The sequence below is a fragment of the Charadrius vociferus genome, unplaced genomic scaffold, assembly GCF_000708025.1.
Source record: "Charadrius vociferus isolate BGI_N301 unplaced genomic scaffold, ASM70802v2 scaffold359, whole genome shotgun sequence".
NCBI lineage: Eukaryota > Metazoa > Chordata > Aves > Charadriiformes > Charadriidae > Charadrius > Charadrius vociferus.
The window spans coordinates 2,909,457-2,931,014 of NW_009661369.1; the positions used below are offsets into that span (position 1 = coordinate 2,909,457).

The 21,558-nt window shown below is 46.9% G+C and overlaps 1 protein-coding gene across 1 annotated transcript; it reads left to right on the top strand.

Annotated features, from left to right (window-relative positions):
* Positions 1 to 824: 824 nt before the first annotated feature.
* On the top strand, positions 825 to 5,405 carry DDO (D-aspartate oxidase). The gene is made up of 4 exons (XM_009893617.1): positions 825 to 1,017; positions 1,216 to 1,324; positions 2,129 to 2,305; positions 4,838 to 5,405. Exons 1-4 carry the CDS (start codon positions 846 to 848, stop codon positions 5,403 to 5,405), a joined length of 1,026 nt encoding a protein of 341 aa, XP_009891919.1. The 5' UTR covers positions 825 to 845.
* Positions 5,406 to 21,558: the final 16,153 nt, after the last annotated feature.

Consider the following 21,558-nt stretch of genomic DNA (forward strand, 5'->3'; position numbering starts at 1 on the left):
GGTCACGCTGGCAGGTACAGGGGCCAAGGATGGGTTGGAGACCTCAGGTCACTAGGGGCACAAATTCCCCCCGGGGTACAGGTAGCTTCTCTTCCCACACTTTTGGCATTGTGGCCCAAACAACTTTTGGATGTGGGACTGTAAACAGCCAGGCTGTGCCCTGTGAAACTGTGCATTGTGTTTAACAGCTAAAATTCACGTTTTCTAGGACAGAGCTAAGTGGGTAACCCAGTCCTTAGGTCAGAGGGGGAGCCCTGAACAGCAGGGGAACTAAGATGCACGTTAAGAAAAACACCTTCCACAGTGCACTGGACCCTTTGTGTAACCAATTTGCCTCCTGTGCTATTTGCTCCCACTGCCCAGGCAGTGACACACCTCATTGCTAGGGATCCTGATGTTCAAACAACATTTTTTGCTCATGGTGCCTAAAAGCCAGTTTCCTCAGAGCTCCAGCTTTGTCCCTGACATGTCGGAAAACTTGACAGGTGCCTCACTGCCTCAGGTTTTATTGAAAAACCTTGCCCCAGATTGCTACAGCCCAACCACCGGTGCCGAATGTACGGATCGCTCTCTTGCCCTTCGCTCCTGTGCAGAGGATGGGGTAGTGGCTGTTGAAATACTTTTCAAAAATTTGTTGTCATACTGAAGGCTGATGATTTTTTTTTAATCCTCACCTTAGTCGGGGTTGGTTAGTCCTCAATTAGCTGCCCCAGGGGGGTTATGTTACGTCTTGTGTGGATATTTCATAGCCCAACGAGAGTGCCCGGCAGCGATGTTGGTGACATGGGGTGTGTTATTTCCAAATGCAGGTTGGCACCTCTCTCCTCTGGCTGTGCCTCCTGGAGATGGCAGCACCCAAGGTCGCAGTGGTTGGCGCCGGAGTTGTCGGCCTGTCCACAGCACTGTGCATCGCGGAGACTTGCCCCAGCTGCTCCGTGACAGTCCTTTCGGACCAGTTCAGCCCCAACACAACGAGCGACGTCGCAGCCGGGATGCTCATCCCTCACACCTACCCAGGTGCGTGCAACCCGGTGTGGCATTGCCTATGGCACCGCGTGCGGCTGCGTGCCCAGCTGTGCGGCGATGCACAGAGGTTCAGGAAGAAAAGTGCCATGACCCGTGTTCCCCGTCTGTCCCGTCTCCTCGACACTGGCTTACACACTTCTCTTCTTTGCATTATTCCTCTCTGCACGTTTGGGTTTTGTTCACATGCAGGCACACCGATCCACACGCAGAAGCAGTGGTTCAAAGAGACCTTCACTTACCTTTTTGCCATCAACAACTCAGCCGAGGCATCGGAGGCTGGCATTTCCCTCATCTCTGGGTAAGAATGGCCCCCAGGGCAGCCTCTGGTATGTTTGTGCTGGAGCAGGCAGGGAGGTTTTCCTTGCCGGAGTTCAGGCATTTTCCCTTCACGGAATAGCTCTTATGGCCATATTCCCAAGAAACAGCATTGCAAGCTGCTCAGATACGATGTGTTTTCAAGCCAAATTCATGCACAGGTGTGCACAGAGAAACCACTCAAGACTGGCCAGCACCGAATGTCTTGTAATAACTGATGTTTCAATACTGTCATCCACCAATTGCTTGCAGCAGGGGTGGTCTCCATAGGGATGGGACTGCAGGATCTCCCAGCTTCAGCAACTTGGTATAGGGATGCACTTGAGGGGTGTGTGTGTTGGGGGTGCTTTATGCTGCCTATTACGCACACAGAAATTCGCCTCTTGGTGTTGGGGCTGGGCACTCTGTAGCGTTATGCATACCCCCAAAAAAGTCACCAAGTGTGCAAGTGGCCCTACATGAAGGTGCAGCCAGGGTGGCCGCAGCTGTGGTGCAGACACTGTGTGAGGGGACTTCGTAGTTGTGCAGCTGGAAGAACTGTCTCTGGTTTATTTACCCAGGTGTGTCACCCGCAAGCTCGGCTGTGGCAGCCCTCTGCCTGTTTGCCAAGGCGAGTGTTGCAGCAGCAGGCAGCGATGTTTACCCACTGCTGTTAACCTTCCAGAGCTGCACTGATGAGGGGGAACAGGCTCCTGAGTTCCTGGGTTTGTGCGAAGATTGTCGTGACACATAACATGGCAGAGCAATAGCAGCTAAGTTTTACAGCTTTTTCTCTGTGTCCACTTAGGTGGCAGGTCTTTAAAAACACTCCCAAGGAAGAGTTACCTTTCTGGTCGGATGTCGTCCTGGGATTTCGACCAATGTCCGAAGCAGAACTCCAAAAGTTTCCGCAGCACCAATTTGGTCAAGCCTTTACGACACTGAAATGTGACTGTCCACCCTACCTGCTGTGGCTGGAGAAAAGGTTGGTTTTGCTGCAGGATGGTCACACAGAGAGAAACCCAGGCAGAAGGACTTGGGGGGAGCTGGGGACTCCTTGAGAGCCTTAGGTTTGAGCAAAACTGGAAAAGGGCAGTTTCTCACTGGGGAAAATGCAGCAAGCTCTTCCTTGGGGAGAAGCAGGAGAAATGAATACCCGGTCTTTCCAAAATGCGAAAGGCCCCATCTATGCAATGTCCACTTTCTACCACCGTGGTTGTACGGTGGGGTTTAGCGTGGGAGCGCCTCTGGGCACAGGACCAACATAGCCCCAGGGGCCATGCTTGGCCAGCCAGGCCTTGAAAGCATGGCGGGAACCTGCCCTGTCCTAAGAAAAGGTGTGGGTGCTCCTCATTTGCCAAACTTCCCAAATTCATCCCTCTGTTCTTGAAGATAAATCCAACCCCTGGGAGAATACGCATGTCTGGGAAGATGTCTTAGTTGTGAAGACTTTTCACTTAAGAGCTAGCTGGGCTGATTCGTCTCAAATTCGGTCAACAACTGGAGTCATTTCTTAATTGGGTCAGATGAAAAAAAAAGGTCACATAGCATCATCTTGTAACAAATCTTTTGGAAAAAGTTTGCCTGCACAAGATGAGTGATGCACTCACTCCAAGGAGTCATGGCTTCAGAATTCATGCCTGGATTGACGGGAAAGTTAGAAAATTGGGCAATTTCCAAATTTCCCCAAAATAAATGGATTTCAGAGAATCGTAGGAGAGTCGGAATGCAGATCTAAAAAGGTTCTGACACCTGGGGTGTGCATTTAATCCACTTAAGAACCCCTAAAATGAGCAAATAGCTTGAGAGAAAGCGACAGGCTGCAAGCTGATTTGAGGTGAAGTAAAGAGACACGTACCGTCACCGTGGTACAAATTGCCAACTCAGCCAGTTGCTTGGATGCCTTTCGTCTCACTGCAAAACATGAAAAAACGTTTGTTGTTCTAGCAGCCAGCCAGGCTGGGATCACTCCAGTGTCACCAGTGCCACGTGAGGTCTGTGCTGCCTCCTCAGTACACATGCACTGTCATGTTTCATTGCTTAACCGAGTCTGAAATTTCTGCTGAAGCACAACTAAGTTGTTCAACACAATTAGTATCTGCCATGCGATTTCTGCTCTCTCCTTATTCCTGCTATAGCTGCCTTATTTCTCAATGGATGTAGTCTAGTAAGATGATCAAGCTCTTTTTCTTTCTCTTCTCTCTGGTGATGAGAAATGAGAGCATATTAAACATGTAACTAATTCTCAAACCCCTTGTGACCTGAGCAGTATTTGTAGACCATTCTCTTGGCAATCCATGAGGAAAATTGCTTTTGTGCCCACCTTGCTGGTCCAAAAATGGACTTCAGGAATTTTTTCCTGCTCGCTTGCCTGAATTCAGTTTTCAGTAGTTTTTTTATTGGTGCATTTTTTATGCTGCAATGGCAGAGTCCCAACGAGCTCTCCCAGCAAGTTGCCAGCCAGAGCTGCTGCGTGAGACCTGCCCAGTTCTTCCCAGCCAGCCTCAGCGTCCTGCTGCACCCAAACCCCAGCCCCCAGGGCACCCGCCGTGCCCTGGATCCTCCGCTCACTCGCTGCTTTGTGGGAAACCACTGCCTTTATAGTGGGGTTCATCGCTCGGCCAAAGTATTGCAGAGGACGGGACTTCCCACTTTGTGCATCATCGTCGCAGATCTGTCTCCTGCTCACGCTAAAATCCCCAGCCACTGGTTCATGCTAAAACCACCCCAGCGACTGGATCCAGCTGACAGCATGCGGTGACTCCACCTCATGCCAACGTCTTTCCACAGGGAAGGGTATCAAGCTTCAGGCAAGTTTAGGGTGGAATTTGGCTTGAAATTGAGCTCAAAGATGAACCTCAAGAAGGGGTGAATTTTACTGAAGAGTAGACATGGGTGTATAGTGCTCTAAGGTGCCCTGGGTGACTCCTGGATGCTGCTCTAGAAGATTGTGGGTCTCCTGGGGGTCCCGTGCCACATCTGCCCAGCCTGGGGACATCCTGGGTACCCCAGGGCTTTGCACATGGCATGAGATGACTAAGTGGCTCCTGGTATCACGGGGGTGAGTTGGGAATGGATGCAACGGTGTGTAATAAGCACATTAAAAGGGCTGTAGGATGATAGCAATGTCACTAGCAGAAGTACATTGGTGAATAAATCTGACATTTTTCAGCTTGCTTGAGCTGTTAAAAAGCTTGGTACAGTTATAAAAATTAATCAGTGAGACCATGAGGGTCTTTCTGTCTGCCTGGGGTCTTATGCCAGACCCTTCTCTAATATTGATCAACTTGCTGTATCTTTTCCCGCTCAAACAAGGTAAAAAAATAGATTTGATGAGACCAAATCAGACAAATCACAAACACAAACCCTGTGGCATTTTCTTTGCTTTTTGTCCCATCTGTTGTTTGGTTTTGAGCAGTAGGTTAAGGGCAATCTATCTCATTTACTTAACGTGCATAATAACTACATGAGGGTTTAGGGGGTTCTTTTGTGCCTCACTTCTGGAGTCTTTTTGCAGGTTGAAAGCAACTGGCGTCCAGATGCGCACCAGAAAAGTTGCGAACTTGTGGGAGCTGCACAGCGAATATAACATCGTTGTCAACTGCGCGGGCATTGGAGCCCACCAGCTGGTGGGGGATGAGAAGCTCTTCCCTGTCAGGGGACAAGTACTCAAGGTTCATGCTCCTTGGGTGAAAAACTTCATCCGTGATGGGGATGGCTTGACTTACATCTACCCGGGGATACACAGGGTAACCCTAGGGGGAACCAGGGAAAGGGACAGCTGGAGTCTCTCCCCTGATCCTGGCACTACCAAAGACATCCTTGACAGATGCTGCTCCCTTGAGCCCTCACTGCGGGGAGCTGAGGATATCAAGGTGAAGGTGGGCCTGAGGCCATCCAGGCAGTGTGTGAGACTGCAGAAAGAGGTCTTGAGCCAAGGAGGAGTTAAGCTCCCAGTGGTCCACAACTATGGGCATGGGGCAGGTGGCTTTTCAGTGCACAGGGGCACAGCCAAAGAGGCTGCTCGCCTGGTGGGAGAGTGCATTGCTGCCCTGCAAGGCTCCTCATCGAGGGCCAAACTTTGAATCCCAGAGGTTCCTTTTCCATTTACGACAGGCTAGTGTTGCATCTCTTAGGAGCAGCTTTGGACTTTTATTCCGTTACTGGGTAGAAGGAACCTAAGACAACAGCTTGTGCCATTGCAGCTGCTCAGTGGTACCTCACCTGGCTTCCAGCTGCCCCCTTGGAAAGGCATGATGGGTTGATCCAAGTATTAGTCCAGCTGTCCTCCTCCACCTGGCATTGTTTCTGGTCTGGGGATTTCTCCTAGCCTTATGTTAAGGAAAAGGCAAGATATGTAAATATTCCTCACATAACAGGGATCAGATTGCTGCAGTATAATATCAACAACATCAATTTACTGTTTCTTCATTTGCACCTAAAGGGTATCAGATGCACTAGGTTCAGATTCAGTAAAAACTAGTTCTGTCCTCTTTTACCAAATCTAATCTAGTATTACCCTTGCTCCTGCCATCTTGCTAACAAAGTATACCATTTTCCACATGATTTACAAGGAAAAGAAAACCCCACTCAGTGCTGCATTACAGTGCTCTGGGTCAGCTCTTACAAGAGCACAGTGACCAGGCAAGTGTGATTTTAAGAGCAGATCTGTGACACTGATCACTGCATATTACACCTCAGGGAACTTAACACAAAATTCCTGCGAGAGGAGGTTGCCCTGTATGTTTGTGCATCTTTTCTTGCACTTGTTTGCAAATACCTTTTTTTTTTTTTCCCCTCCGAGCCCCTCAGATTTTGTTCTGAGAAACAGATAATTTTTTCCCCCCAATAGCAGCATCGACATGGTCTGTGTTCTACAGAAGAAGATTTTTGAGGGTGGGCTTGGGAGTGCAAGGATCTCTTTTCTACTTTGCATCAGCACTGGCTGCTTTCCTTGCTACAGCTGATAGGAATAAATTGGTGACAAACCAACAAGGATCTTAACACCAGCTTCAGTTTCATAAGGGAGAGAAAAGCCAATTAAGACTAGATAAACACTCTGAAGACAAATTTGTCTGTACCCGGATGTGAGCGAGCTCCCCTGCCGTAAGGAAGCTGAGCCACTGATGCCCAGACACTCACTCCATGGCAGAGGCTGAGCTGGACTTTACACTCCCCTCAGCAATTCAAGCCCTTTGATACGGCTGAAGATAGTCACTCCCCCAAACTGGAGCTTACTGTCAAAGTACAGGTCTGACCATTAGTGATTAAATCACTCATTAGATCATAAATGCCTCATTCAAGAGTGTTAGCATCCAGTTTTTACTAGGTTTTTTTTGTCCTTACAAGTCAAAATCCTTCAAGAATTCACGATTAAAATGAACCCAGAAATACAGTTCTAATAACAGAGCAAAGGTCACTTCTGTAGTTTTTTTCTTTCATAAACAAGGGGTTTTCTTTCATTTGGGATGGCCAGACAGGACCAAGAAAGGCCACATTCAGACTTGGCTGCCAAGTCCTGCTGTTCTCAGGGGGGATGAGGACAGTTATCCTTTGCAAGGGACAGCTGTCGAAAGAAACGTCATCAAATTAAATTACAGGTCAATTAGTGCCTGGGATCAGCCTAAGCTAGCCCTGCCTTCAGCAGTCTTGCTGCCTTCTCTTCAGCGCTGGAGGCTAATTTTGCACTCCCTCTTCCATCATTTGTCCTTTCCAGTGGTACAAGAGGGCAGAGCTGCTGCTTTTGGCAGCAGTGTTGGTGTAGGGCTTGTCAAACTGCAGCTTTGTCCTCAGCTAAGACAGAACAGAAAAAATACATGGAAAAATCATGAGAATGGGCTATTTTATCTTTATACCAATTTTAATCTTAAAAAGTAACAAACAGCGTAGCTTATTCTGGAGCAAGAAACACTACTAATGCTAATGGGGTGTTCATAGCCCCATGAGAATCAAGAGGTCTGGTTGTGCACTTCTGCTGTGCAGGGTTGTGGGGTTTCTTCTAATTTACTTCTAAAATTTGTCTGGTTTATAAAAATGGCAAAATAAGTTCAGCTGCAAGGCCCATCACCTTGGCGTCCTAGCTCTGGCCATGGTCAGCAGTGGAGAGGGCCACTTCTAGAGCATACCCTGGCTGATTCAGCTGAGGGATAGCTTAGTGTTTCATGGCCCTCAGATGGTTTATCTTCCACACATTTGTCAAATTGCTTCTGAAATCACGTACGGCACTTTTGTTGTCTCCGACATCTCGTGATGACAGGTTCCATAACAGGAGACACTTCTTCGCCCAAGCGCAGAGCTCATTGCCTTCATGTTTGTCTTCAACCTGGATGATGCCCCTTTCTTGCATCTTATGAGAAGCGGTGACTCATTATTCTCCATGACCCTTTTTGAATTTATAGAGCTGTACCATTCTCCCTCCCAGACTCTTCTTTTCCACCTTGAGGAATCTTGGTTTACATAGCTGCTACCCACATTAAAGTCATCCCATCTCTTTGGTCTTCCTTGTTGCCCATCTTTATGACTTTTCTGACTCTACTGTACCCTTTTTGAGATGGAGGGACCATACCTGCACACTGTACTCATGGTAGGGGGTGAATCCTGTATTTAATGAATGACATCTCACTTCCCTTCCTAATAATTTCTAATATCCAATAGTTTTATAGTCACTAACGAGCTTTTAACTGTCACTTGAATAGAACTACCTAACTCCAAGATATTTGTCCTGAACAGTACTAGGTGGTTCAGAGGCCATTACTGAGACTGCGTAGCGAAGGGTCTTCTTCCAGGGTGGTGAAACACTGGAACAGGTTGCCCAGAGAGATGGTAGATGCCCCATCCCTGGAAACATTCAAGGTCAGGTTGAACAGGGCTCTGAGCAACCTGATCTAGTTGAAGATGTCCCTGCTCACTGCAGGGGAGGTTAGACTAGATGACCTTTAAAGGTCCCTTCCGACCCAAACTATTCTATGATTCTGTGATTCCCAACTCAGCCATATGTTTTTCTTTGCTGTTGCCCACACTGAATTTAACCTGCCATTTCATTGCCCAGGCTCATGAGATGTTTTTTGCAGCTCCTTGCAGGCAGTTTCCATTTTATGACCTTGAATAAGCTGGTACCACCAGCAGTCCAAGCCACTTCACTATTTACTGCCTGACTGATGGCTATACGGATTAGCACTGGCCCTACTACGGATCCCTCTCAGATGTCATTGGTAACTTCTCTCCACTGTGAAAACCGGATGATTTATCCTTACCTCCTCTCTCTATCCTATATGCACTTGCTGACTGATGAGAGGATCTTCCCTCTTATCCCATGCCAGATTAACTTCTTTATGAGTCCTTGGTGACAGACATTATTAAAGGCTTTCCAGAAGCTGAGCAGATCATACCGAGCAGATCGCTCTAGTGTGCAGCCTCACTGTTCCCTCTGAAGCCACAAGAGGATGGTGAAGCACAGCTTCATAGCTCCTCACTGCAAAGCTCTGCTGATTCTTCCCTCTTAGTTCATATCTGTTCTTGCAACTATTCTGTTATTATGGCTTTTATGGTTTGCCTGCTCTGGGTGTCAGCTTTAGTGGTTTGCATTTCTCTAGATCCCTCACAGCACTTAGAACAGTGTCACGTGCCATCCTCTTTTTTTCTTACGCTGTTTTAAGTAAAGGGTTATACACCAGCTTTAACAGTGCAACAATTTCCCATTAGCGTTCCTTAAAACCCCACAGGCGAGTAACATCTGCTTCTCATGAATTTGTTACTACCGGTTCCATCTATTTGTTCTGAACCCTCCATCTAATGGCCCTTCAATCTGCGGCAGCTTCTCTGCATTATCCCTTTAACAAATGGCTCTGCGGTGGGAATGTCACTAAGCTTTTCTGTGCTGAAGGCCGACACAAGCAATCTGTTTAGCTGTTGTGTTAGGGCTTGTCTTCTCTCAAACTCCTTTGCCACCCTGATCATCTGCTGACTGCGTACCCTGGTCACCTGCAGACCCTCCGACAGGCTTCTTGCTCCTGCTGGGGTAGAGGAAGCTTTTTGTCTATTAGTAAGTTATTTCCTCAAAATATTTTTAGTCTGCCTCTCTGTTTCTGCTTTTAATTTAACAGAGTTCGTGTCCTTTTCCATTTCCTCATTTGGATGGGATCTGTTTCAGTTCTTCCCCATGTAATTTTTATCATGCTATTACAATGAGCTGGTAATGATACTTCTTCTGGAAAGTCTCTGAAATTTCAATACCCTTATAGAAAAATCAAGCATTTTAGTCCTATATCTTATTTTTAGACTTATAGCAAATAGAAACAAGCGTACATTCTGCCTGATTGCTCCTGCTCCTGTGCCCTGTTGAAAGGGTCTTCATTTGTCCAGATTACGCCTTACGATTTCCTCTTACTTGTGGTTACAAAGATGTCAAAATGGCACCTTTAAGGACACAACATCATGAACCCCTGCTCTTCTCTGCCTACTCACTTCCCCCTGGTCTCTAGCTTGAAATTCCTTTTTAATTGTTACTCTTCCTCGCAAAGGTTTTCTTCCCTGCGAAGGTCATGCCACACAAAGGCTGAGCATCCCACTTAGGAACCTCAGCTTTTTGTTCCAGAAACTTTCAATTTGTCAAGAATATGTCCTCATGTTTTGAGAATAATTGCGCATCCCTCCCTCATTTTTCTCCCTAGGCATGGAAAATTTAAATATTCTAAAATATATCCGTAGATACATAGTGACGCTGCCCTGTGCCAACTATACACCTACCCACAAAGGGGAGTCACAAGGTTTCAATGCCTGCAAGCCGGCTCGCTGGCACTGACTGCTTGGCTTTTGGGTAGCTGAAGTCTGTTGAGATGAGTCCTTTCTTGCTTCAGCTGCCCAGTACCCTTGGGTGTCAGTCTGGCAATATCTCACCAGCCATCCCCGAGTTTCTGCTCCTCACCCAAGAGCCTTGCCAGGAGCTGAAGCAAAGATGTGGCCTGTGTTAACTCTCCAGCTCCAGCTGAAGCTGAGCCGGCAGCTGAGGAATTTTCAAAACTCCATTTTGATCCTAAGTCTGTCCATGCTGTTGCGTCAGCTCTGGAGTCATCTGGAAACACAGACCAAGGGTCAGGGAAACATGTGCACATGAGAGAAGGTTAACAGTGGAAGGTCATTAAACCTCCACAACTTTCCATGCTGATGAAAGGTGCCCTAAAGGAAAGACTTAGCTGTCACCTGTGCAAAGCGTTTTATCCTTGTGCCGTTTCTTAAGCCCATGCATGTCCAGGCAGAAGTTAACCAAACCATACTTGAGCATTCCCTTCTTATCCACACTTTCTGATCTACATTGAATAGGCACTCCTGGCAGATGGCAACCGATCTGTCAACACTCACAGGGAACTTCAAAGGTGTAATTATAGCATAGAAAGGGAACGATTATATTTTGAGACATTTCTATCAATCCTTGCGATTGCAGAGAGCAGATGGGCTATATGATGGATTTTAGAGCTTGAGCACAAAATAATAGTTTTCTGCAACAGGTAATGTTGTTGATTTTCTTCATAGAAACGAAGCCATGAAGACGTATTGTCTCGATATAGGCTTTTGCCTATATTTGAAACAAATTTGCCACATTTCTGAAAAAAACACAGGAAAATTGGCATTCACTATTCATTACAATTCTTTTCTAGTCGAATATTATTTGAGATAAACTTGAATGTGATACATCCAAATTCATTTCGAATAAATGCAGTAGAGAAAATCATAGCCTAGACCGTGTTTTGTATTGTTTTCACAACTATCTTTAATCAACGTGCATGTTGTACGAGGCTTTATTTTATCCTGCGTTATTGCCAATTTTCCACCAGAGGGAGATGTTGGATCAAGCAGTTACTGAAAGAAACCCACACACTTCATCTCAAGGAGCAAATCAGTGATGCTGAACTCAGTGGAAATGTGGGTGCCGATCAGGCTCCCACATACCTCTAAGACTTACAGGGCTTGGGTGCTGCAGTAGGGCTGAAGATATGATCGTGAATCAGTTAGGGCCATAAAATGTCACGAGGAATGCTTAAAAATGTATGTTGAGGAAACAGAAATGTGAAGGTAGCAGCACACCAGAAGCTGTTGTTAATAAAAATAAGGGATTATAATCCTAGACAAAGCTGTTGCTATAGCAGCATGTCCCAGTGCTTTTCCCCCACCAAAAGGCTGGAGGGAAAACCACTGGTTTGGGTAGCCAAGTGTCCTCGGTTCCTCGTGTTGCGGGAACATGGGGTCCCCCAGGCCCTCGAGCTGTGCCTGGGCCAGACAACCCGCGGGGGTCTCTGCAGGGCTGCAGACCGGCCCATGATCCCACTGCCCTGCCTGGCTCCCAGTGAGCCCACACACCACTCTCGGTGCTCAGGTATTAGAAACTATCACTGGTTTGAGGCTGGTCTGAAATGGTCTCTTTTCTTTCCGGGAATTTTCCCCCCACATCTGTTTTTCTCAATGAAGGAGTCAAAGTTACATATTTTGGAGAAGGAAAAGCGGACATGAGTTGAAACTCAGCCTTATGAGGAAAGGGAGCAGCTGAGGAGAAAATAAAGGGGAAAGAAACTGCTCTGAAAGTAAACGACTTCCTAAAAATGGTGTTTCCAAACATAAAAGAAGTTTCAAGGGAACCTTTTTCCTGTGTTTTGTTTTTCCTCCTTTGAGACTGTCTCACACCACTGACAGCAGCCAGCACTAGGAGACCACTGTCCCACATTGCTTCCTCCATTTCTGTTCATGTCCACTACCTACCATGGGGACAATATATTTCTCACATTCTAAGACGTGTGCACCATGCGCACTATGTGCATCATACGCCGTGCTCCTCTCACCGTCACCTCTGCTGCCTTTTTATTTACCTTCTGCAACATCTCAGTCGACCAGCTGATATCCAAGCCTTACATTAGCCTTTACTTACATTTATGAGCCAACAGGGGAGGAGAGGCTTGTTTATTTTCTGTATCACTGGAGAATTAAGCAACCGAGCCAGCTGCAGGTGTTTCTGAAGCACCTGCATATGCACCTCCAGTCAGCTTTTTGGCTAAAGTGACGGTCTGGAAAACAACCCTTCCCTCACGGAATGCACTAGAGCCACGGAGGGAGCCTCGTGCTTGCTTTCCTCCTCATCAAATGAGTGCAGGGTTGAGCTTCAAGGAGATGGCGGGTGTCCTCCCCACACACCTTGCAGCCTCGTGAGCCGAGTGGTCTCCTGGTTGGTGGGAGAGCTGGTCTCCTTTGGGCATGCAAGGAACTGGGCTCACATCGCTGAGACAGTGGCTACACGAAGGGCAATCCCACTTTGAATAAAAAAGCTCCTTTTGATTTTTGAGAGAAAGGGTCTGAGGCACATAAAGTCCAGGAAGAGACTGCAAGAAACAACCTGCTTCTCCACAGTGGTTAATGATAATGTAATATTTCACTGCACATGAGTTTTTGAAAAAGGTAGGCGACTCTATAGCAGTTCTGTTATCTCATTCTGTAGCAGTTCAGTGGGATGGCAGCTTGAGCACAGTCAAAGCGTAAGTTAAAAGACCTCGAGAAGCACTGGCTACCCTGCCTTGGTGGGCAAGGTCCACGCCTTTTTTCTGTGTGGTGACTGTATCTGCACAGTGTCAGCACTCCAGGAATAATCACGGGGTGAATTGCCACAGAGATTTGCAGCAGGATAATTGCCTCAAACAGAAGGATAAATAGCTTTTTCTGGCATTTAATGGGCCTCTTAAGTGAACGGCAATAAACTCTATGCGAACAGATGTTTTTCCTCTTTTTTCGTCCTCTTGCATCTCATCCATAATTATGCACTAAAATGTTCTTGTCTGGGTGGCTGAGAGCAATCTTGCCGCTGTTTGTCTTTGCAGTGTAAGGCTGAGCACTTCAGCACAAAGACTGAGCGAAAAGCCCTCGATTCCTAAAGGCTCCCGTCACTGTATATCAGTGATCATCTTCTTTCCTTTGCATTAAGCCTGAGGGAGGAGTAAGAAATCAGTGAGAACATTTGCCTCTTCCAGCCGCTGCTCTGCGGGTCCCAGCACTGGGGTCATTCCCTGCCTGAGCTGGTGCCCTGGGTTCCAGCCGGGAGGTTCCTGCGCTCGCCCGGCTTCGGGCATTGACCCAACTCCGGCTTAGAGTAGTTGCTTCTCCTGTGCCTTGTTGGAGAGGTAAGTGCCCTCTGAGACACTCCTACTTGCTCTGTGCCACCTCTGCTATGCTGACAGGACCACAGGGAGACAGCAGGACAGGCTTTCCTCTGTAACCACCAGCTCTGCCTCCAGCTTTGCCACCAGGAGAGTTGCAGACACCACACAGGCTCTGCAAAGAGTCTTTGCACTTTCAGAAGCACGTACTTTAACTCCTGCCAGAGTACAGAGAAATGACCTTATTCCTGAAGAAATTCAATGCATTCTGGAAAAGTGATCTCCTCCTAACAAGGAACCTGCAAGCAAGACAAGGAGCTGGGGCACAAGCACAAGCGTTAGCCTGGCTGAGTGTTCATCGCCTGGAGTGATGTCTTCACAAACCCACTTCATCCTTCCCAGCGCATCTTCAAAGAGTCTGGCTGGCCTCTGCTTTCCATGTCCACAGCTGAGGATGGAGGCAGACACACTGTGGGAAGACACGTGCCAAAAGAATGACCCATGCAGTAATGCCTAACCTATATACAAACTCTCGGCTAAGGAGGTTATTCCACTTTGAATTGATGCCAATGTCTCTGCATCACTGATGCTGCTCTACATGGCATTGAGGGCAAACTGCCTTGAAAGGAGCCTGTGGGAAGAGCACAGAGTTTTATCCTCACCGTCTGGTGCTGGCCAGGCTGCTCGGCTGCAGGGGAGCCGTGGCACCTTTTTCGCTGAGGGTGAATCTATTTCTTTCCTCCTCATTAGGATTTTGTTTAAGACATTTAAAATGCAACCAGTTGGAGGAGAGGATTGGCTGACCACATGGTAATAATTCAGAAAAGCAAGCTTTTTGTTACAGATAAAGGCAGTGATACTGAATTTAGTGCCCTGCAAAGATAGGACGCTTTTCAGGCATGTGGGTGAGACCTTTATTAAAGGTGGATACATATTATTAAATTGGCCTGCATACTGGTCCAGGACATTTTTGCACACCTCCTATCCTATGAAAGCTGTTTTTCGCCCATCAGGTCCATCAAGGATGCTGCCAGCCGCTCCCTGCTTTTATTTTAACCTATTGCCTTTAATGAGGCATAAACTGTGTAGACACATGCCGGTATATCAAACATCGCAAGACAGACTGTAATAAAAGTGCACAGCGCATTAATTATGGGTCTTCATTTGTTTGTGAAACTGCTATCTGGAACATGTTACTGCTGTTCCTCTCCTTAGCGATGCCGGTGCTCTGGCTTGCATCTCTTCTCCCCTTGGAGAGCACTCTTCCCCGAGTGCTTGCAGACGAAAGTCGCTCTCAGTGATCAAATTGTGACATCTGCTAGATTACTCCAGCACCGTTGCCATCCCCTGTATAAATACATTGCCATTTGTACTGTACTATGTAAACCCATTAAAAACATGTAATAAAAAGGCTTATATAACTTCTTAAAGCCATAATTACTACTCCAGCTGTGGTGTTTTGTAGAATTCTGAGCCTTATAGATTAATCCCTTTGCCAAATTACATTTTTTAATGAAAGATATTCATCCTTGAGCTTAGAAGTGTAAAAATGCCAGTAAAATTGATTGCATCCAAAAAAAGGGAGAAAGCTGAGCCCAGAGTAACACCAAGGTAACCTTTAAACCATACAGAAAATAGGAGTTTTTAATAAAAACTCAAGGTAATTTTTAAGCAAAGCTGGACATCTGTCTGGGATTACAGTGGAAATACAGACAACAAACTAGTATCACAAAAATCTTTGTGCAATAGCATATGAAAGGCATATGAGATATCACTGCTTAATTCCTGTAAACTGGCTTTTTTAAAAAATGGCGGTACATGTTTCCAATTTTTATACCAATATCTCTTCAACAAAATTGCCAGTGATTACCTTAAAAAGCAGGCAGAGCTTTGCTTGTTCAGAATGATTAGACAATTTAGTAAAAGGCAGACCGTAAAATCACTGTTGTTCCTCTCCAGGAGTGAAATGCAGGCGCTGGAGGCAACAGTCGCATTTGTAGATACCACAAACATTAGGGTTAAATAAATAAAGATAAGGCTCAGGGATAGCAGAGGGCTGCAGAGCATCTTCTACTTGAAGGGCCATCTCATTCCTCTTCTCATTCCTGCAGCGAATGTACGCGCACAGGTACGTGTATGTCTGTGAGCGAATGCACGAGAGTGTGACTCAGAGGCAAATCTTGATCTATAATCCCCTCTCCAGGCCATTAATTATCAACTATCTCTTTCATCAAATTCAGAGCGCACGGCTAGGCTGTGGTGTTTGAGTCTCTCTGTAGCTGGAGGGAAAAGAGAGCTTCTGCCCGTGCCTCGCGCTGAGCCGCCAAACAGCAAGATCAATCTTGTGTTAAGCTGCCTAAATAGCCCACGAGCCTGAGGAGAGCTAATGGGAGACTGCACGAATGTATTTTTTTTAGCTGTTATCTTCAAACGTAGCAGTGGCGAGCTGAGAAGTGGTTTTAATGATCCACGCAGCTGAGCCTTAGCCTTGACAGCTGTTCAGACACGTATTTCTCAGCAGCGGTAAGTGGGTAATAGACCAATGCGGCCAATTTACTTCTCCATTGCTAACATCTAAAAGATAACAGAAAGAGATTCTTTCTCCAAGTTTTCAGTGGGATTTAAGGCACGGAGAGGAGTAAGGGCTGTACCTCCCTTGCAAAGCTGCTGGCTGCGTGCAGGCTCCAGGGAGGTCTGTCACTTGGTGCATAGGGAAATACTTCCAGGATTTCCAGCTGCGGTTTTAAGGAACAGAAGTGAGACCAGGCTTGCACCGAAGCCATCACGGAGAAGTCACCCGGGGAGCTAAAAGCATTTCAAACATTTCATCCCACATCCCTCAGGGCTATGGCAGAGCTTTGGCACGTAAATGTGCAAGGCAATAAACCAGGTCTGGACCAAAGCTCTTACTCCTGCAGACCCAGGATCAGAGGCACATGCATCTTCTGTGGGGAAGGACACACCGTGCTTCTCTTCATGCAGCCACTTTTAAAATTACCTTGTGCAAGTTTCTACACAAAAACTCTGTTTTCATGTCACTCTGGATTTCAAAGCATTAGCCTGGAGTGCAGGAGGGAGGAGGAGAGGGAAAAAAGCCTTCCTTCGCTCTGGCTGGAGATTTTGGCAAGTGGCTCACACCAAATCCAGCGGGCTTGTTAAGCAGAGCCAAAAAGAGCATTTTTATTCACTTACCCATTTTATAGGAGGAATATTTGGCTTCCATTAACAGCCCTTGTCGAATCCAGGGAATTCCCAGCGGTGTTTTTCCTGCCTGAGGTTTAATTTTGCCCAGAGATCTGTGCAGACATTTTGACTAGCCAGAAGATAAACAGAAGCCTTGACAGTGGGTGGAGGCAGAAGATGGATGGTGGTAGACAAGATGTTCGAACTGAAAATGGCCATAAGAGAGATCAACATTAAATAACTGTTGGAAAGGAGAGATTTTGCTACCACCAACAAGCCAGGCAAGATGTCATTTATAAGCAGCAAAGACAGCACCAAAGCAATGAACTTCCACTGATGTTAAACTTTTTCCTTCCAGAGGTTTAGCACTGTGCTCTCACCACAGACAAACCTATAAATACAGGAGGAATTGTACATTTTTAAAGACTTTTCCTGGAGAAATGAAGGAAGCTGTAGAAATCTGTGGCACCAACAGAGAAAGTAGATACACTGGGACAAATGTCTGATTTTGGTTATCAGGGCATAATGCTCGCTGCTCTCAGTAGAAATTGTGTGCTTATATTCAGAGTCGCTGTTTCAGTTACTTCTTGCATTATGTGGGCAGTACTTTGTGCTTTATTGGATCCGGCATGAAATATTTTCCTCTAACACTGTCCATCTTGGTTTGGGGGCAACAGGGAGGGGAGGCCTGACTCCAGGAGTGAGCATGTTTTGCAGAATCTGTGAAACTCTGCAGAAGCTGTATTTCCCAGCAACCACCTCAAAAAGGCCCATCCTCCAGTTGAACTGGAGCTGGATGGGTTATGCTGCAATTTTAATTTGCTTTTCTTCGTAACAGGCATTGCTCACATACGGGTGTCTTTGCAGCAGATTCCTTGGGGAAGAAATTGGTTTACAATTCACTAGTTAAAATGGAGAGGATGCTGGAGAGGTGAGAATGTTTAACGTACCATCTTAATTCCCATTGATTCTCATGCTAATCCAGATAAGATTTCTCATTGTTCCTGAACTTTCCTGAGATCCTTCTCTACCGATGTTCCCTTTTCCTCTATCTTTAGAAACCCTCTGTTCTGTTTTAAACAGACAAACTTACATTCAAAAGAGATGGGGGAGAAGCATAAGAAACTCAATCATTTGTTAAAATACAAAAGCGAAATGAAAACACTGAGTTAAATTCATGCACTGTTCTTTATCAGGTTCATTCTTAGCATGCTCACAAATTGGGGCTGATCGGCTTTCTGAGAAAGGGAATGCCTCATACAAGGCCAGTTACAGCTCAGTGATGACAAGAAGAGTGGCTGGATTCAAGTATTTGAGCTTTCTGTTGAAGCTATACAATGAGAGAAGAACAACAAATGAACCCGTGATGCTAAAACCAAGAAAGACCTTGTGGTTTTTTATTCTACTCAGTCAGATCTCTTTATCTGAATATGCATTGTTCAAGCTTTTCGGAAAGCTTCAATTTCTCAAGGTTTACACTTCAAGGGAGAGTTTTAAAATGTATTTGGGAACTTTATACTTTTTGAGTCTTGACCTTTATACTCCTGCCTTTAAGATTTTCTCCATAACCATACAAACACAAACTTATTTTAATAGGACCCTCACATGCTGTTATGTATTGACCAGATGCTGATACTCTAAAACAACCCTGGTGCTATGAATTTTCCCATATAGTGATTTTGGCCAGCAGTACTGCAAATCTTGTGTCTTGTCACATTTATCCCTGCATTTAGTGCATTCGATGTATGTCTAAACCTCGCTTCCCTGAGCAGCAGCATTACTTCTGTCCTCCACATGAACGATGCCATTTGACTCGGAGGAGCAGAGTGATGCACAGACACCCCCATGCCAGCCCAGGTGATCTTCTGCTGATGAATTCCAGGCAATGCCCATGGATGGAGCCAGGTGCCTGTCTTTTAAGCTGATACCAGCCATGGTTGTTGCAGTCACACTCTCCCTCTGCCCTCATAAATGTGTTCCTCCCTTGCACTAGCACCAGGGCTTGTCTGATCCACTTGTGAGCCACCTAAGGAGGGTGGAAACAGAGCAAAAGCATGTGGTTGTCAAACAGGTCAGCTGCCAGAGACAACTTGCTTCCCTGTGGCAAACACCAGAGCCTGCCCAAGGTCAGGATGGGGACCCCTGAGCAGGGGCAGGGGGAGAAGCCCCCTGATCTGCACTGCATTTCCCCGGAGGCATAAACCACCCAGAAGCTGTCCCACGTTGGCTGTAGGCTGACCAAAAGACAGGATGGTACTGAAAAGGGTGTCCAGGTCTATCAGGAAACTACTCCAGGTAAGAGTTTTTCTTGAGCTAGTTTTCATCTGGGTTATTGCCCTGGTTTGGCTTAGCTTAGGACAAAGGAGTCCCCCTCCTGCTACAAGAATGGCAGGCAGGACTGCCACCTACCCCCTTCTGAGGGAAGCCTGCACTTAGGGTGGTTTCAAACAACCATGGAATTGCTTTAACCTATTTTAGAAGAATAGTTTCCCTAACAAAAGAGGACAGCAATAGCAGGGAGCATGCACTTGGCCTGCCAGTGCATCTGTGCCTGGAGTCACGCTTGAAATCCCTCTTCTGCAGATGGATCACTGCTCCCTCCCTTACCCTTCTGCGTGCAGCTCTTCTGTCCTGCTGCCAGCAGGTCTGGTTGCTTGGCTGCTGGCGGGTTCCGCTTCTCCCAGTGCTCCTCTCCGACCTGCTCCCCTAGCAGCAGCCAGCTCTGGCTCTGCCCCAGGCTATGCGCAGACAGGAGAGGGAGGTCATGCTCCCCATCTACTCTGCCCTGGTGAGGCTGCATCTGGAGCACTGTGTCCAGTTCTGGGCACCCCAGTTCAAAAAGGACTGCTGGAGAGAGTCCAGCGGAGGGCTACATCTGATCATCTGATCAAGGGACTGGAGCACCTCTCTGTGATGAGGAAAGGCTGAGAGACCTGGGTCTGTTTAGCCCAGAGAAGAGAAGACTGAGAGGGGATCTTATCTATGCTTATAAATATCTGAAGGGCGGATGTCAAGAGGACAGGGCCAGACTCTTTTCAGTGGTGCCTGGCGACAGGACAAGGGGCAATGGGCACAAACTGGAACACAGGAAATTCCTTCTCAACATGAGGAAAAACTTCTTTACTTTGAGGGTGGCAGAGCACTGGAACAGGCTGCCCAGAGAGGCTGTGGAGTCTCCTTCTCTGGAGATATTCAAAACCTGCCTGGATGCGTTCCTGTCCAACCTGCTCTAGGTGAACCTGCTTTGGCAGGGGGGCTGGACTAGATGACCTCCGAAGGGCCCTCCTAACCCCTACCATTCTGTGATTCTGTGAGAGGTCAGAGAGGAGCAGTGCAGGCTGCTGCTGGGGAGAGGACAGTGGAAAGGAGGGAGAAGGAGCTCAGCACAGAAAGCCTCTCCCTTACCCGCAGAGGAGGCACTGGAAGCACAGTACTGCATGGAGGGGATAAGACTCACAACCTCCCCCCCCTACTCAGTGAAAGAAATGGGAATTAGGTATGTGTCTGTGTCCTGCACATCCCACCTGTGAACACAGTCATTACTCTAATGTCATCGATGAGTCTCCCCACCTGCGGTTCAGAAAATCCCACCAACCACCACTACCTGCTGATTGCTCAGCGGTGGTTTAGCATTGTGGCCTGAGACCAAAGCTGGCCTGCACACTTCAATATTTCTGTGCAGCATGCCCCCATTTCGAGACAAAAGGCCCCATGTGCTCCTGCAGAGGTGAGCAGGACCTCCCATCCCTTGCACTGCCTCTCGGCCCTGCTCAGCTCACCCAGAGCCTTTCCTTCACGGGTCAAACCAAGGACGAAAATTCACAGCTGGCCCGTGCTGACCCAGGAGAGAGGCTAGGACACAAAAGTGTGGACTTACAGGAGTAATTCTTTTATTCATGCACATGAGGTGCCCAAGCCAAATTGGGGCACCCCAAGTATGGTTTCACGCAGGGTTCTCATACCCTTCAAACATTCAGGTCCAACATGATTTGACTAATCACTAACAGCCACACTACTGATTACTAATCATAGTAAAACTTTGCAAAGCAACTCTATTTTTGTAGCATTCTTGCTGCTTGTCTATTGATCCAGACGACCCTGGAGTCAGCCTTGCTAGAGTTACTTATCTGTAACGCCAGACGGCGCTGGGAGGGTTTCAAAGACATGTCAGAAGGGCTAGGATGCTGGTGTTATCTTGGCTGTCCAGGGGTATCCTTTATTCTTCACGAACAGCTCCAACCTTCCACAAAGCAAAGTCCTTACTTCCAGGGCCAGGCTGTCCTTTAATTCGTTTTACTTAAGCATGAACAATACCCGTCTCCAGGAAAATTCCACTACCTCATGACATTATAGTGTATAACGTGAACTAATATATATATTACAATACATATGTGATGTAAATATATATAAAAACAAGTTAATAGCTCTGGGGAGACCTTATAGCAGCCTTCCTGTATGTAAAGGGGACCTACAGGAAAGATGGGGAGGGATGGACTATCAGGGAGTGTAGCGATAGGCCAAGGGGTAATGGTTTTAAACTGGAAGAGGGCAGATTTAGATTAGATATTGGGATGAAATTCTTTACTGTGAGCATGGTGAGGCACTGGAACAGGTTGGCCAGAGAAGTTGTGGATGCCCCATCCCTGGAAGCGTTCAAAGCCAGGCTGGATGGGGCTTTGAGCAACCTGGTCTAGTGGGAGGTGACAATGCCCATGACAGGGACTGGATGATCTTTAAGGTCCCTTCCAACCTAAACCATTCTACAATTCTATGATTAATAACTTCCATACTATAAAGACAGCTTGATGTAACAGGGAGGGGAGTTTCCATTAACAGCAACGGCCTGTTACCCCCGGCCTTCGACGGCAGCGTGGGCCTGGGCGCGTGCAGAGGTGATCCGCCACAGGCCACGGACGGCGGCCCT